The sequence below is a fragment of the Furipterus horrens genome, unplaced genomic scaffold, assembly GCF_987537825.1.
Source record: "Furipterus horrens unplaced genomic scaffold, mFurHor1.1.pri manual_scaffold_2, whole genome shotgun sequence".
Taxonomy (NCBI): domain Eukaryota; kingdom Metazoa; phylum Chordata; class Mammalia; order Chiroptera; family Furipteridae; genus Furipterus; species Furipterus horrens.
Window position 1 is genome coordinate 3,201,774 of NW_028327172.1, and position 16,338 is coordinate 3,218,111.

Genomic DNA, 16,338 nt, shown 5'->3' on the forward strand with positions numbered 1-16,338 from the left:
GGCTGGAGGAGCTCCGTGATGTCCCTCTCAAATGGGCTGGGGGCGTCAGGTCTGAAAACAGCCTTGGCCCACCACCGACTGAGTCCAAGTGCACAGGACCTGCTCCGGGGTGGGGGGTGACACAGCCCGGCGGGCAGCCCTCTGCTGATCGGGCCTAGGGAAGGACCCTGGCGTGGGCTTGCCTTGCAGCCACAAAGCGGCGCTTGCCCCTGCAAAGGAGGCCAAGTCAGAGCCAGCGGTTTGCAACTTAGACCAGAAAGGGGGTCCTTGGCAGGCAGCCCAGCCCCTGCCCTGCCCCCAGGCAAGGAAACAAACCTGAGATTCAGGGGCACAGTGTGCTCTCTCCCCCGCCCACCCCCTGCAGCTGCCATCCCACTGTCGCTTCTGTTGCGTGGTGTCCCTTGGAAGCTGCAATGGAGACAGGCACCCTCTTGGTGGGGACAGACACCGACTGGCTCCGGCTTAGTGAGGATCAGTTCATGCCACAGCAGGGCCACTGTCAGAGGCTTGTGCCATCAGCGGAGGGCTTTTTCTCTCAAGATCTGCACCCGGAGGTTGCACCAAACTTGTCAGAAATGCACCCCACCTCCCCCCACCACTGGCTCCTAAACATGTGCTTCGAGCTTTGGGCAAAGTGCCAACCATCTCCATGTTGGGTTCACACTTTGCTCAAGAGGGGAAATGACAGAAACTTCCTGGTGGGACTGTGGCGGCACCAAGGAGGTTCCGAGAGGGGCCAACCGTCCTCGTGCCTGGAGGCACCAGCCGTCATGGGCCGGACACCCTGTCATAGTCACCGCCTTCCTGGGTGCGTCAGGCCCACCACCCACATGGCAGTGAGCCTGTGCCCGCGTGGGTCTCTCTGAAGGTGGCTTCGTGGTTTTCATTCCCTCACTTACTCAATCATCCACGCGCCTATTGAGGGCCTACTACGTGCCAGGAACTGACCTGGGCACGGCTGACTGATACAAAAGGTGCTCAAATGAAGTCTAAAAGCACTTGGAAAAAAGCAAAAATGCCCCAGCCGCATGATAATGTGGGAAAGTCATTCAGATTGGAATTCACATCCCTCCCACCCCTGTCCTCAGGAGGTCAGGCAGCCCGACACCCCGCCGGGCCTCAGTTTCCACGCCACCCCCCGGAAGTGGGGTTTGCAGTGAAGCCCGACACACAGTAGGGCCTCAGTCCTGCTCCTGCTCTCACCCACTTCCTTCTACATCACATCTGGGAGAAAAACGACCCTGTGTTTTCAGACCACAAAGGACTCTCACCTCCTGCCACACATCCGCCCCAAAGCTACGGAGCAGCATCGCATTTACCCTCTGCTGCTCTCGAACCAGACTCAGAGAGGCCATGGGCTTTGTCCGGGGGCACGCAGCGAGTGAGCGGCACAGTGAACAGGAAGCCCGGTCCGAGACTGGGAGGATAACATGTCACTGAGCGTGGGCCACGAGCCAGGGCCAGGTGAGCAAACCCCTCACCCGTGTCCTGGAGACAAGTATGAGGAGCACCAAGCCCTCCCAGGCCAGCACAGGCTGCACTTGGAGCTGAAGGTAGAGCCCAGATGCCTGAGGGGGTGGGGCGCAGCTCTGGGCAGAAGGCCCTTGGGGAGCCTGGGGCGGAGGGGGGCGTGGCCTGGGAGAGGCCAGTGGTCCAGGATGGCATCTGCAGCCTTGCCAGGTCAGGACAAGACACAAATGTCTTCCTGGACTGGGAGCCCCGAGACAGGGCCTGAGACGTAGGTCGGGGACAGGCAGGAAACTACTCCGGCAGGTACATTATCAGCTGGTAGCAGCTGTGCCCCGTCCCACGGGGCCCTCGGAGCAAGGACGCCACGTGTCCTCCCCACGCCCCTGCGGGATTGGCCATTAGCTAGGGGCTGCTTCTAGGGCGCGGAGCTCCCGGCCGGAGACAGGCAGGCGCTGGCAGGAGGGCCCATCGGCCTGGTCTAGAGGGTGGGCCCCACAGCGCCACCCAAGGGCACCCTGAGCGGCTGAGGCAGAGGCCGCCCTGCGCACGCCCACCGGCCAGGCCCCACACGGCCAGGAGCACAGTCACGCCTTCCCTCAGAGGTGACTTCTCTTCAAGGAGACGGAAAACAGAAAGGACAGTTCATGCTGGACAGCTGCCAGGGGGACTGGCGGAGCGGCAAACAGGATGGGCATGGCTACACGATGGCATATGATTCAGCCATAAAAAAGGAATGAAGTGCTGAGTCCGGGAAATAATTACACTCAGTGGAAGAAGCCAGATGCAAAGCCCACATGCACGATTCCATTTACGTGAATGCCCAGATCAGCTAAATCAGAGACAAAGCAGGTTAGTGGTTGCTGAGGCCTGGGGGGGCGGGGAGGGAGGGGGTAACCCCCAGCGGGTACAGGGTTTCTTTGGGGGTGATGAAAGGGTTCTGAAGTTGGAGTGGTGATGGTCGCACAACCTTGTGGATATACCAAAAAACAGAACTGTGTACTTTAAAAAGGTAAATTTTATGGTAGGTGGATTGCATCTGGATTCTAAACAGCACACACATGGCCGGCCATCTTTAGAGGAGATAATCAAGGAGGGCCTCTGGGAGGAGGTGACATTTGAGCTGAGGTCTGAAGGATGAGGAGGAGTTGGCCATGGGGTGGGGCAGGAGGAGGTGTGGCTAGCATATGTAGGGGGCAGAGGGCAGTGAGCTTGAGGGGAGAGGACCAGGGGGAGCAGGAGGGACAGCAGAGACCCCATGGGGCCAGGTGTCCGTGCTGAGGGGTGCATCCCATTCTGAGAACAATGGGAAGACCACTGGAGGTCCTGAGCAGAGGAGAGATACAACAGGATTTATGCCTTTAAAGGGTGGTGGGTCAGAGGGGACAGGAGGCAGGCCCCCAGGAGACCAGATGCCTGCTGGGACTCACTTGGGAGAGGTGCTGGAGGGTACCTGGTACAAACACGCTGTCGTCATCACGCTTTAAGAGGGGCTGTGGGCGGGGGCACCTCGCTCTGCTCTGTGGCTCCACAGTGTCTTAAGGCACCCCTGCCCTCAGAGGGCGAACCCCAGACAGGGAGAGGAAAGCCTGGGAGGCCACAGCGCAGAAGGGGCTCAGCGGGAGGCCCACGTCAGGGCTGCAGGGAAGGCGAGCTGTGGATGAGCGAGAGACAGCAGGGCAGAGACGGAAGCGGACCCCGTGACGGCCTGGAAAGCAGCCCAGACTCTGAGCTCGCTGCCAGGCCAGCTGCCCAGGGCTCCTCATCGGGGCACAGGGCCAAGGGGCAGCCTGGGAGGGGAGGGCAGGCCGGAGAGGGAGCTGTGGTCATCCAGGCCGGGGAGGGCTGGTCCTACCTCTGCTCTGGGGTTCTAAGCCAGGCTAGGAGACCTCGTGGCTCATGGTCAAGGTCTGTTCTGCAAGACGGAAGAGAAGCCCCCACCGGGCTCAGGCGGCAGACAGACCCATGAGAGCCCCTCAGAGCCCGCAGCGCCCCAGCGGCTGAAACCAGGATGCCGCTCAGAGGATCATGTGAGGAACCCTCCCATCCCCTGCAGAGCTGGCTGAGCGTGCCCCCCGGGGGACAATGGCCCCATAGGAAGTGTCTCCTGTGTGCCAGGTCCTCACATCGGGTGAGCTGAGGGTCAGCCAGCGGTAGGGAAGGGGACAATGGGGAGTTAAACGGAGACAGAGTTTCAGTTTTGCAAGATCACGAGGCCTGGCGACAGAGGGGGCATAACTGTGCGTGAGCCTCATGCCCCGCGCTGCACACTTAGAAACGGTTAAAACGGCCAATTCGACGTTAGGTGGATCCTATCTTGTTTTATTTTTTATAACTTGAAACACACACTGCCCCCCTCCTCCCCCAAAATCAGGACAATCTGTTCAGTTGGCAGAGGGAACAAGACCTCAGGGGAAATTCCAAATCAAACTGCTGTACCAGGAGCTAACGGTGGTGCATTTCATCTGGAAAACAGTGACTTCTGCCAGAAAGTTTAGGAAACCTGGCCTCCTGCCAAGAGGGGACACCAGATCCCCCAGACTTGAAAACACCCCGCCATCTTGCGCTGGTCCAGGGAAAGCTGTGACCGACGGGACGTGGGGCAAGGCAGGTTTTCATTTTGTTGGCACTTAGCGCGCCAACGGCCGGCCGGGATGGGGTTCCAGGGTGCGGTCTCGAATTTAGGGCCACGTCTGTCACCCCTGGCCTCCCTCCCTCCCTCCGGTTTCCCCCAGATCAGGAGTCGTTGACACCAGCCCCCGGGAGGGTCCAACAGCCACCGTGACTGCTGTCACAGCCTGTCTCTCCCCCCTCCCCTGGGACACCTGGGTGGGCTGCTCAGGTGCCACGTGCCACAGTAACCCGCTGAAGGGGTCTGCGGTGGTGGAGAACGGAAGATGAGTCCCCTTGAAGCATGGCAGGAATGAATCCTCATCATCATTTTTCTTCCCTGTCCCACGTCCCCATGACCATGTAGTGTTTCCTGGAGTCACCACTCAAATAAACTACGTGCACCTCCCCCCAAAAAAGTTAAGTTTGGTCAAAGGGGGGGGCACAGCCATGAAGGGGCGAACTGTGCTGGGCTTCCCACCCCGCTTCATGCCCTCTGAGGCTGGAGACGGTCTCCCTGAGTGCCCTCCCTGGGCGACACTGGCTTAAGGCATACATTTGCCTGTCTCCCCCTGAGAAAAAAGAAGCACCTGCCCATCTGAGCTACCGCAGAAGGTGAAGAGGAGGCATGGGGCGCAGGTCTCATCAACCCCCGCCACCCTCTCTGGGGCACGAGGTGGGGTAAACCAAGGTGCAGGCCCCTCTGGCTGCCGGCGGCGGGGCCCGGGCCAGGCTCCAGGACTGCAGGGCTCTCCTCACATCTCCATGCTCCCGGCCCCCCAGTGCAGGCCCCGGGGCTCGGGCGGTGGGCGGTCCCACAGGTACACAGCGCGACTCCCCGGGCCTCCGTTTGCCCATTCCCAGAATGCGGGCAGCCTGCAGGCAGGGGTCTCCATCTGCTGCAATCGTCACTGGATTCTCGAGGCCCGGAACAGCGCCTGGCGCGTAGCAAGTGCTCAGTAACGACGTGCTGGGTGAATCTGCAAAGTGGGGGTGTCGTGAGGCTCAGACCAGTCCATTCAAGCCGGGCCCTGGCAGTGGGACAGACGGCATCAGAGAGGGGAGAATGCGGCCGGGAGCGTGAGGTCATGGGCCTGTGAGCTGATCAGAGCTCCCCAGCTTGGGTGCCTCACCCACCGCACCCTCCCTGCGTCTCCTGGGCCCTATGCAGGCCCCAGGCACCTGTGCAGCAGGCCTCCCTGCCTCAGGGCCTTTGCTCATACCACTTCCTCCGCTGGGTGCTTTCCTCTCCCTTCCACCTCAGCCGCTCCTGCCCAGCCTTCCTCCCAGGCTCCACCGCCACCTCCTCGGAGAAGCCGTCCTGATCCCCCGGCGCACCTGGCCTCGGTGCCTCTGTTCAGGTGCCTCCGCACCTGTGTTTGGATCGTCCGATGCCTGGTCGCCTCCCAAGCTGGGCTGCGGCCTGGAGCACGGTGCCTGGCTGGCAGCAGCAGCTGTGACTGTCTGTAGCAGGAGAGGAGGGTGCAGAGGCTCTGCTCCACGGGCCCGTCACCCAGGAGGGCCCCAGCCTGCGGGGCGTGGGTGCACTGTGAGGCACACGGGCGGCATCCGTTACAAATAAAGCTCCTGGGCAGAACCCTCCTGAGGTGCACAAAGCGCTTTGCTACCCGGACCTGATCCCTTCCCCACTGCAGCTCCGTGAATCATTTTCCCCCTCACCTGACAGGGGAGGAAACTGAGGCCAGGACAACCCAAGATCAGGAGCAGCCACTGGAGCCCCCACGCGCCAGCCAGCCAGCCCGGCTCCCTCCACTGTCCAGCCTGGGACGCCGGGTTGCAATGGCAGCAAACCCAGGCAAGGGATGGCTTCCCCGCTTGCAAGCACCTCTCATTAGTTTGGAAGGAAACACATTTCCACACCAAATATGGCGGTGGGCCTCAGAGACACTGCCCACTTCACACAGTCCCTTTTAAGTGTCCAAAGGCAATTACACTTGGAACTCGCCTGGACTCAGCCTCCTCCAGCCGCCCCCCCCCCCCCGCCTTCCCTTGGTCTCCCGTATAAACAAGCGGGCCAGCTGGGCCCCAGCTGGCCTGCCCCGGGGAGCAGTGGAGGGTCACCACTCACAGCCCCAGGCGTGGCCTTCCTTCTGTCCCGCCTCGGCCCCAGGCCCCGGGGGCAGGTGCAGGGGAAGCGCTATTTCAGGGCTCCCTTCCAGACGCCCCCAGAGGCACCACACACGCGATCTGGCCTCCGCTGGCACGCCTGCAGGGAAAGTGCTGGTCGCATTCCCTCGGGCTCCCTGGGCCGTGAGAAATTTGGCCCAGGGCAGAAGGGGCCTTCTCCAGGGGCTCCCTAGGAAGCCACGCCTCCCCACCCCCGTCTTCATGCCACCCCTGGGGCGCCCGCACCCCCCAGGCTCTGGCTCGGAGCCCCAGGCCCCCGCGGGTGCTCATCGGGGGAGTGGAGGGCGACTCCTCCCCATGAACGGCACACAGCACACGCTGCAGCCGCCAGTGCCCGGCCTGGCCCGGGCAAGCCCGGTGATTTTCCACTTGGGCCATCTGATTGCCATTAGGGCTGGGAGAAGGGGATTCCTGGTTCCGTGAGCCCGCAGGGGGCCCTGGGCAGAGTCAGGGTGGGAGAGGGTGCAGGGCCACCGGGGTGGCCTCCCTGTGCTGCGTCTACCTCGGAGAGGCCTGCACCTCCCCTCCACGGAGTCCTCACCTGCTGTCTCCTGGCCGCTCCGTGTCAGTCCCTCAGGACATTTGAACAACCAATGGGGACCCGCCCCGCAGGGGCCTGCACGCCCCAAAGGCCCAGGGGGAGCCCTCGGAAGGCACCAGGCAAGTGGACAGCGGGCGCTCCCTCTCTCCAGGATGCGCAGGAGATTAACAGCTGGACTCTGTCCACAGTGCTCGGGCCAACTTGACGTCACCAGGCGGAGTGATGAGTTCCCAGTGGGGCTCTGGGGTGGGGGGCGGCTCCTGAGCAGGGCATTCCTTCCCGAAGCCTCATCCCGGCTCAGCCCCTCCTGCTCCTCCCCCTCCGCTCCCCCTCCCCTCCCCCTCCCGCCAGGCCTGGAATTGGGTTTGGGGCGGGTTCTGCTTCCAAAGCCATCTTCTCCAGCAGCAGGCGAGGGCTCTCTCTAGGCTCCAGGCTCCTGTTTTCCGAGGCTCCGGCAGTGCTCGCTGCGCCGTGGGTCGCGGACAGAGGCGGCCGTCACCGAAGCAGCCTTCCACCTCGGGAGGTCCCGGGGGCTCAGGACAGCTGCAGGTAGCTCCGGGGGACCCTGGGCCCAGGGGAGGAGGGTGCAGGGACGGGGCTGCAGGGCAGAGGGCAGGCAGGCTAGGACGTCGAGGCGGGCACCTTTGGGGCAGGCAGCTCCAGCGGCCACGGAGCCCCAGCAGGAACCCAGAGAACCCCGAGAGGGCCGTCACCACATGAGGGCCTCCTGCAGCACTCCCGAGGCTCCAGCAGTCCCAAGGACATCGGGGACCTCCGACGGTCCCCCTCCTACAGGGCCGGCCCTGGTGTTCCGGCAGATCCCGACCCCCAAGCTACCCTCCGCATCCAGGTCCTGCTCTGTCCTCTGGTGGGTGGGGGCTCCTCTTCTGTCCCTCCATCAGCCTCGCCAGCAGCTGTCCAAGCCAGGAGGGTGGGGCGGGAACACCCATCAGGCAGCATCCCAAGCTCCTGCCGCTCTCACGCACCCCGCACACGCCCCGCTACTGCGCTCCCTCCTTTGTGGGCACTGAGCTCGGGCAGCGGTGGGGCCAGCCCTGGGGTGGACGGCTGTGTCCCACCCTCTCCCAGGCCAGAGACCCCTGATGTGGAGCTGGCACGGGATGGAGGCTGTTCGAGAAATCTTCAGGAAGGTCTCACTCCCCCTAGAAAAGCCTCTTCCATCCTGTGAGCAGGGGAGGGGGCTGCTGGAGGGAGAAGACACTGGCTGCCTGTGGCCGGGGGGAGGGCCCGCCGGTGCTCTCAGGCCCAGCCCAGGTGGCACTTGGGGACCAGGCGCAGAATGCAGGGTGGAGCCTGGCAGATCCCACCTGGGACTCCTGGAGGCCGGCCTCTGCCCGGGGCCCCGCAGCTTTGGGGCTGGGTCGCGGCAAGCTGGGGTAACAGGGTGAGAGCTGCTTGAGGCTTGGGGGAGCCAGACAGGTGTCAGGGGCCCATCCTTGGCTTGTGTCTTGAGAGGAGCATCAGGAGTGAGCTGAGCTGGCAGCTTTTTTTTTCTCTGCTTGAGCGGAAGCTAGCTCTCTCGGTCATAGGCCCGACCCCAAGCTAAGGGGCGCACACACTCACACTCATCCCACGCACATGTCACACACATGTCTTTTTATGGCCCATCTGGGGTCCGCTTGGCTGCTGGAGCTCTCTGCGTGAGTGTAACAGCTTCCCTCTGAGGGCATGGAGACACCGGGGGACATGCGCCCCGCAAACCGGCCACAGAGGTGCCAGTCCAAGCCGGGCATCGCGGCAGGCAGGTGCCAGCCCCCTGCCCTTGGGGGCACCTGCGCGGGTGGGTGTCTGACCTGCCTGGGTGAGAGGGTGCACTCTCTACAGTCAGGACATCCCGGGCGCCAGGCCAGGAGCGCAGCCTGAGGGGCGGTGCACCTCTGAAGGGTGCTGAGAACAGGGGCCCGGGGCGGGGGTGCCTGAGCCCAGGAAGGTGGGGTGAGGCGGGTAGGTTGGCAGTTGCAGGCAGGCGCCGGAGAGCTTGGGCAAGGGCGCGTGAAGAAGCATGAGGCCCGCCCGCGGCCGTGGGGACAGGGGCCCAACTAGAGTCAAGGCTGTGGACGGGGGAGGGGGTTCAGATGCGCACCTCCTAGCACCCCCAATACCGCACACGCATCACGGGCTTGCTCGCTTACTCTGGCACACGGGACTCCCACCCGGCCCCGCGAGGAACCTCCCCGGGCTCCTGCGCCACCCCGCTCTCCACCAGGCCACCGCGCGGGGCCGCGGTCCAACCACGCGTGTTCTCCGGCCGCACTGACACCGCTGCCTCGCGGGTACCAAGGGTTAAGCAGGGGCGGGCAACCCGCTCACCCTTTCCAGCCAATGATGGGCGCGCCTGCCGAGGCCCCGCCTGGGTTGGCAGGGCGGTGACAGAGAAGGAATTCCGGGGGAGTCCAGCTGAGCGGAGTGCTGCCCCTGCCCGCGCCTGCTGAGGAGGGGCCTAGAAGCCTTCCCGGGCTGCAGCACGTCTCCTCTGCGCACAGCCTCGGTTTTCCCGCCTGCACGGGGGGAGGGCTAGGTGCTTGCCTGTGGAGGCAGAGCTCAGGTTGGGGGACCCCAAGCGGGCGGGCCAATGAGCTCTGCCCTGCCAGGGGTGGCCAGTCCCGAGGAGGGAAGGCCCCTCTCTCCCGGGACCGCTGCCTCTCCCAGGCCTCCCGACCTGCCCTTCTGGCTGAGTCCAGCTGCCCCTCCACCAGCCTGGAGCCCAGACCACCTCAGAGGCCCCCCGGCTTGTTCCCTCCAACTGCTCCTGCCTGCGCAGCCCCGGAGTCCGGGCCACACACAAACCTGCCCCGCTACAGCAGGTGCAGTCGTTAGGGTTGTGTCCCTGGAGAGGTGGCCTCACCTCCCTTCAAAGGGGAATGACACCTGCCTCATAGCCGATACAAGGACCAAATGGGGTGATGGGTGCAGGCAGCTGACACAGTGGTCTGCTTCCAGCTGGCATTCGTTGACGCAGGGATTGAGGGGTGGTGATGACACTGATGATGACCAAGCTGTCTTGCCTTCAAGGCACCTAAAGGGGAAAGGCCAGACACCTTCTCATGTTACAAACACAAGGCCCAGCCAAAGGCCTCCTCCTCCAGGAAGCCTCCCTGCCTTCTGGGACTGACTGCCGGGGAACCCCTGCCCCATCATGGGCTGAGCACAAAGGAGGAACCCAGGAAATATGCGTGGCTCCCAGGGAGGTCTCACTGGCGTGTCAGCAGGGAGTGAAGGAGGGTGACCTGCTCTGACCCCAGCATAATGGTCCCTGTGCCTCCCCCATGGCCCTGCCTCTCAGGGAGCCGGGTGATGGCTCGTCAGCCTTTCCTCTAAGGCAAGAGCCCCAGGAGCCTGGGGGCAGGGGTCCGGGAGGGGTGGAGAGCCCCGCCGCTCTGATGTGGCCCTTTCCGCCTCTACCAGGTGGGCCGTGCCGGCTGGTGCGTTGCGAGCAGACGGTGAGGAATCTGCACTCCCCGGGCCCAGAGATGGCTGGAAACTGCTCCTGGGAGGCCCATCCTGCCAACAGGAACAAGGCAAGTGCCCAAGGCAGGGAAACCCCTGACCTGGGGCTGTGGGACAGGTACGGTGGGAGAGGCAGCCCAGTCCGCAGCTCCCCACCTCCACACACTCTGCTCCCCAGGATCGACAGGTGGGCAGCGGGGCCCCTGTGGGCTATACAGACGGCACTGGTTACTGGGTCCCTCGGATCCCCAGTGTCCTTGCCAGCGAGGCAAGCGCAGGGGACCCCATGCACTTGAATCCCTTGGGAGCATCAGTTACTAACCCAGAGACCTCCTTCCATCGTTCTCCTGCAGAGATGGGGCGATTGGCTATTTCCCACGGCCACCCCGAGGGGCCAGCTCCAAGGTGGCCCTGATGTCCCATGCTCTGCGAGGTGCTGTCTGCTCTGAGCCACCCTGCCAGGGTTGCCCAAGGCCAGGGTCTTAGTCACATTTGCCTCCGTCATCAGACCCCAGCCGCGGCTGAGACCCTAACCCCCACCCCACCTCACCCCAGGAAGCCTGTTCTCGGAGGCCCTCGAGCACTCTGGAATTCCTTCCCGCATTCAGGCAAAACACTCTCAAGCTGGAAGGAACTTCAGGTGTTCCCAGCGCTGCTTTTCCACTGAGGATCCCACTCGGGTAGGGACTTGGCTGGGCTTGGCCTGGAGGTCGGGGCAGAGCCAGGGCTCCCGGCCCAGGGCCTGACCTCCAGCCCCCGGCGGGTCCCTCCCCTGCTAGCAACCGCTGTGAATGGGTCAGCCACGAGGGCAGAGATGGGGTGCCGGGGGCGGGTCTCCAGAAGCCCCTGATAGAAGGCAGAGCCGGGGAGCGGGCCGGGCTCCAGAGCAGGCGTTTCACCAGGCGGCGTGCGTCTAGCGATGGCCGCTCCGCGCCCGGTGACTCACCCGGCCCTCCGGCTCTGACTCCGAGGGTGGGACCGAAGGCGTTTTCCAGGCCGCAGAGCCACTGAGTGATCTGGCCCGTGCGGTCCGGCCCCTGCAGCCCAGGCCCCTCCCGGGGTCGGAGCAGGTCCTCCATGGGCTTGTTTAGGCCGCCGGTCTCATGACTTCTAGGTCGGGTGCCCTGGCTGACAGGAGGCTGGTGAGAGGCTACTCTGTGGCCTGGAGGAGGGGTCAAGACCTCCCGCAGGAAACGCTGAACAAAGGGCAAGCTAAGGGGTTTGACAGACAGACAGACAGAGGCGCTGAGCCAGTAAATGTACTTAGCAGGCGGTGGGGGGGGGGGGGAACAGGACCCCCTTAAAGTGCTTACCCTGACCTTACAAAGGCTCCCCAAAGTCTGGCCAACACCCTCCAGTCCCTGCTGGAAGGTTCACCTGGGCCCAACTCAGAGGGCTCCTGGCTTTGTCACGGGGGGTCAGACCCAGAGAGCAGCCCTTCAGGACCCAGCTTCCTGCCAGAGCCGGGGGCCGTCTGCAGGGTGGCCCCACTGTCCAGCTTTAAGAACCTTCCCATTTGTTCTGCTTTGTTTTGGAGAGTCATAAGCCAGTGATGGGAGCTGATACCCGGCCGTGGGTCCGGGGAGGAGGGCGGCAGCCAGGGCCAAGGCCGGCTTGGCTGCGCGGTACAGAGTGCCGTGGTGGATTAGTGATGCCTGCCCGGGTGTGGGACGCGGAGCGCCCTGCTCTGGGCAGCCTTTGCTCTTGGAGGGAGAGGTCAAAGCCAACATCACGGCCTGGGGACTGAACGCAGCATGGAGATGTGTTTGTTTGGCCCACACGGTGTTTTTAAAATGTGAACATTTAAAGATCAGGAAAGTCATGTGACAATCTAGAGTGCTGGGTCTCTGGGGACGGGGAAGGATGGTCAGGGCTGGGGCAGAGCAGCTGCCTGCTTCCTCAGGAGGGGTGCTCTCCACTCCCTGCCCCCACTCATCCGTGCTCTGCCCCTGGCCCACGCACTCACACACCTGCCCAGACCATGCAGGAGAGACAGAGACGCAGCCGGACGCACTCAAGCGGTCACACCAACCGTGAGAACGCTGAAGGGCTTCCCAGACCAGGGCCAGACCCGCGCCATCCAGCCCCAGGTCTCACTGATCCCACTAGGAGCCAGGCCCACTCTCCTGTTTTTGTAACTTAGGATATTATTTTTATTAAAAAATTTTTTTTTAACTTTAGAGAGGAGGGCGGGGAGGGAGAAGGAGAGGGTGAGAAACAGCGATGCTGATTGGCTGCGGTCTGTACGCACCCTGACTTGGGGACCAGAGCTGCAGCCCAGGCGCGTACTCTGACTGGGAATTGAACCAGCAACCTTTCAGTTTGCGGGACGACACGCAACCCGCTGAGCCACACCCGCTGGGGCAGACAGGATTTTATTTTTTAATAAACATTTCCACATTTTAGTGTGAAATATAGCAAATGTACAGAAAAGTTGGGGAGACAGTGCAATGCACCCACACGCCCTCCAGCGGCCACTGACTGTGAACCTTCTCCACAGTCCCTCTCTCTCTCTCTCACTCTTTCTAGACCTTTTCTCCCACGACTATTTGAAAGTAAACTGCAGACCCCAACCCGCTTTGCCCCCAGAGAGTCTGTGTGTTTGGAGAACAAGGACACCCCCATACGCAGCGCAGGCCGTTCTCCTGTTGCTGCGGTACCGTCACCTGCGTGGAGTCTGCATTCACCCAGTCCCCCCAGAAATGCCCCTTCTGCTTCCTGGCCAGGGGGGACACGTCGCAGCAGGGGTTAGAGCCACTGCACCGCCTGGGACGCACCAGCGCGTTCGCTGGTCTTGTCTCTTTCATCCCCTTCCTTCTGGAAAGGTTCCTTGGCTTTTCATTACTTTGCACGGCACGGACACTTTTTGACCAAAGTCCACTGTGACAGGTGGGCCACCGGGTGCCCTTATTAGCGACGGGCAGTTTTCATTGTCATTCCTGTGAAAATTGCTAGCGCCAGCGTCTGGGTCACAGAGTGGAATCAGAAGTGTCATCTACTCTAGCTGGAGCCAAGTAGTTGCTCCAGAGATGGTGGCTCTACACGTCTGTAATGAGGGCCCGCACACCCGGACGCAGGCGCGGGGCGGGGGCGGGCCCAGCACACCCACAGGTGCGTGTCAGGGGCGGGCCCAGCACCCCCGGACGCAGGTATGGGCCGGGGGTGGGCCCAGCACACCGGGGCGCAGGCGCGGGGCGTGGGTCGGCCCAGAACACCCAGACACAGATGCGGGCCGGGGGCGGGCCCAGCACCCCGGACGCAGGTATGGGCCGGGTGGGGGTGGGCCCAGCACACGGGGGCGCAGGCGCGGGTCGGGGCGGACCCGGCCGGCTCACGGGAGTCTCCCCTCCGCCCCTGCACAGATGTGTCCGGGCATGGGCGAAGCCCCGGAGCTGTACAGCCGCGGCTTCCTGACCATGGAGCAGCTGGCCACGCCGCAGCCGCCGGCCGTCATGAACTACATCTTCCTGCTCCTCTGTGTGTGCGGCCTGGTGGGCAACGGGCTGGTGCTCTGGTTCTTCGGCTTCTCCATCAAGAGAAGCCCCTTCTCCATCTACTTCCTGCACCTGGCCGGCGCCGACGTGGGCTACCTCTTCAGCAAGGCCTTGCTCTCCATCCTCAACACCGGGGGCTTCCTGGGCGCCTTTGCCGAATACGTCCGCGCCGTGTCCAGGATCCTGGGGCTCTGCACGTTTGTCGCCGGCGTGAGCCTCCTGCCTGCCATCAGCGCGGAGCGCTGCCTGTCGGTCGTCTTTCCTGCCTGGTACTGGCGCCAGCGGCCCAAGCACCTGTCGGCCGTGGTGTGCACCCTGCTCTGGACACTGTCACTCCTGGTCACCGCCATCCACAACTACTTCTGCGTGTTCCTGAGCCGCCAGGCCTCGGGGCCGGCCTGCAGGCACATGGACATCTTCCTGGGCGTCCTGCTCTTCCTGGTCTTCTGTCCGCTCATGGTGCTGCCCTGCCTGGCGCTCATCGTGGGCGTGGAATGCCGGGGCCGGCGGCGCCAGCGCTCCGCCAAGCTCAACCACGTCATCCTGGCGGTGGTCTCGGTTTTCCTGGTGTCCTCCATCTACCTCGCCATCGACTGGTTCCTCTTCTGGGTCTTCCAGATCCCAGCCCCCTTCCCTGAGTACGTCACCGACCTCTGCATCTGCATCGAGAGCAGCGCCAAGCCCGTCGTCTACTTCCTGGCCGGGAGGGACAAGTCGCAGCGGCTGTGGGAGCCCCTCAGGGTGGTCTTCCAGCGGGCCCTGCGCGATGGCGCCGAGCTGGCGGAGGTCGGGGGTGGCATGCCCAACACCGTCACCGTGGAGATGCAGAGTCCCCCAGGGAACGCCTCCTGAGGGGCCAGAACGGCTGGGACCCCCAGAGACCCTGCGCCGGGGACAGGAACTGGGCAGCTGCCCCGGTGCCAAGGACAAGGAGAAAAGTCTGCTTCCCGCCCCTCAGGCCTCCTTCTTCCTTGGGTAGAGGCTCCGTGAGTGACCAAGGGTATGAGCAGCCACATGCCAACAGACCCTGTGGCCTTGCCAGACGTCCCCCTGCCTTCTCCTCCGTCAGTGACCCATTGTACAGAAGGTGTCCTCAGGCGGTGGGGCTCTCCTTAGCCCAGGCTGGTCTGGGAAGGAGAGGAGAGGGGCCACCAAGCCCTGTCCACCTCCTGCCCCTTTAAATGAGCCCTCCTTAACAATGAGAGCCAGCACCAGCACCGTTGGGCCACCAGCCTCCTCCTGTCACTGGGGCACCTGCTCCCGCCACTGCATCCTCTCCAGGCCCCGCAGTGCTGTCAGGGAGTGCATGTGGGGTACCTGTCAGCGGCCAGGCTTCTGCAGGTGACGCCCCTGCCCCTTGACGAATCCTGTGGCGACTCTAACGGGTGTGTGTCTGGTCACAGCAAGCAGGTAGAGGCGAGAAGGACCTGCAGCCACCTTAGGGAGGTCACTTTCTTTCCTGGCTCCATGCCAGGCAGCACCAGCAGCCTCAGAGCGGGCGTGTGTCCCAGCTGTCGTCCGCCTGGTCCTCGGGCGCCTGCAGACCGCCCAGGTGATCTCTAGGCCCCAGGCCCACCCAAAAGTGGGAACGGGCTCTACTTGGCCATCTCAGCCCACGTCAAAGCGCAGTGGCCCAGCGTAGCCAAAGGGAGTTTTATAAAAGACAATAATTGTACATCAATAAATGTTTTGTACCTTACTGCCTCTGTCCTGTCTGGGGTCTCGTTCCTCACGGAGGTGCCCCGGGCAACTGGAGCCCTCCTCAGCCCTTCCATGCTCCCCCGCCCCGCCCCCCGCAGCTCGCTCCATCCCCCGGCGGCTCTGGCCCTCGCCCTCCACATGCTGCCTCGCCTGGCAGGAAGCAGTGGCTGTGATCAGCCAGCCACTCGGCCCTCGGGTGCCCTCCAGGGCCCCCTTTCACCCACTCTGGCCCCTGCTATCCCTGGGAGCCTCGGTTTCCATCACACCTACTGGGTGCCAGGCCCTGTGCTGGCACGAGAGCCTGTGAGGAGCACAGTGTGTCCACACGGAGGCCCTGAGGAGGCTGCATCTCCTCTTGCACCCCGTCCAGACCCCCTGAGGCAGGGCGGCGCCCTGTGCCTGACCACCGCCCCCCCAGGAGCCCCTCTGTGAGGGCCGGGCGGGAAGCGGCCTGAAGGTGGCTGAGGGGCCATTGGGGGGCTGGGGTCCTCAGCGCCTGGAGTCCCCCTCTTCCTCCGGAGCCCCCCTCCCAGGCCTCCAGCCCTGTCCCCCACCCTTGCCAGGAGTTGAAGAGGCCTCCCTGGCGAGGCCCAGGGCCCAGGGCCGGTGGGGCAGGGCTGCCACCCCACCACTGCCCCGGCCTGGAGGTGAGCAGAGGGCTGGGCCCCCTGTGAACACAAATCCGCCCTTAGCAGCGCTAGGCCTGGGAGGGCGGGGGGTCAACCCCAGGAATCGGGCCTCTCCCAGCCAGTGAACCCCCTCCCACCCAAGGCTCAGGGAGCCCCGATGGCCCACTCCTGCGCTGGGGGAGGGGAGGAGCACAGAGGCCTGCCCACGCTGGCAGCTGAGGCCTCCGCTCCCCCCCTGGTATTTAATTACGAAAGCAGGCCAGGAGGGCACTCGGGGGCG

General features: G+C 63.7%; 1 protein-coding gene and 1 long non-coding RNA gene across 2 annotated transcripts; one reads left to right on the plus strand and one right to left on the minus strand.

Moving 5' to 3' along the window:
- Positions 1 to 3,769: 3,769 nt before the first annotated feature.
- On the minus strand, positions 3,770 to 6,048 carry LOC150017384 (uncharacterized). Its single transcript, XR_016507218.1, has 3 exons — positions 5,758 to 6,048; positions 5,416 to 5,541; positions 3,770 to 5,057 (listed from the first exon to the last, which is right to left on the minus strand). It is a non-coding gene; the product is annotated as an uncharacterized LOC150017384 (long non-coding RNA).
- Positions 6,049 to 6,873: 825 nt separating this feature from the next.
- Positions 6,874 to 15,427, plus strand: LOC150017385 (mas-related G protein-coupled receptor member F). Its single transcript, XM_090257355.1, has 3 exons — positions 6,874 to 7,315; positions 10,193 to 10,305; positions 13,597 to 15,427. Exons 2-3 carry the CDS (start codon positions 10,258 to 10,260, stop codon positions 14,578 to 14,580), a joined length of 1,032 nt encoding a protein of 343 aa, XP_090113481.1. The 5' UTR covers positions 6,874 to 7,315; positions 10,193 to 10,257; the 3' UTR covers positions 14,581 to 15,427.
- Positions 15,428 to 16,338: the final 911 nt, after the last annotated feature.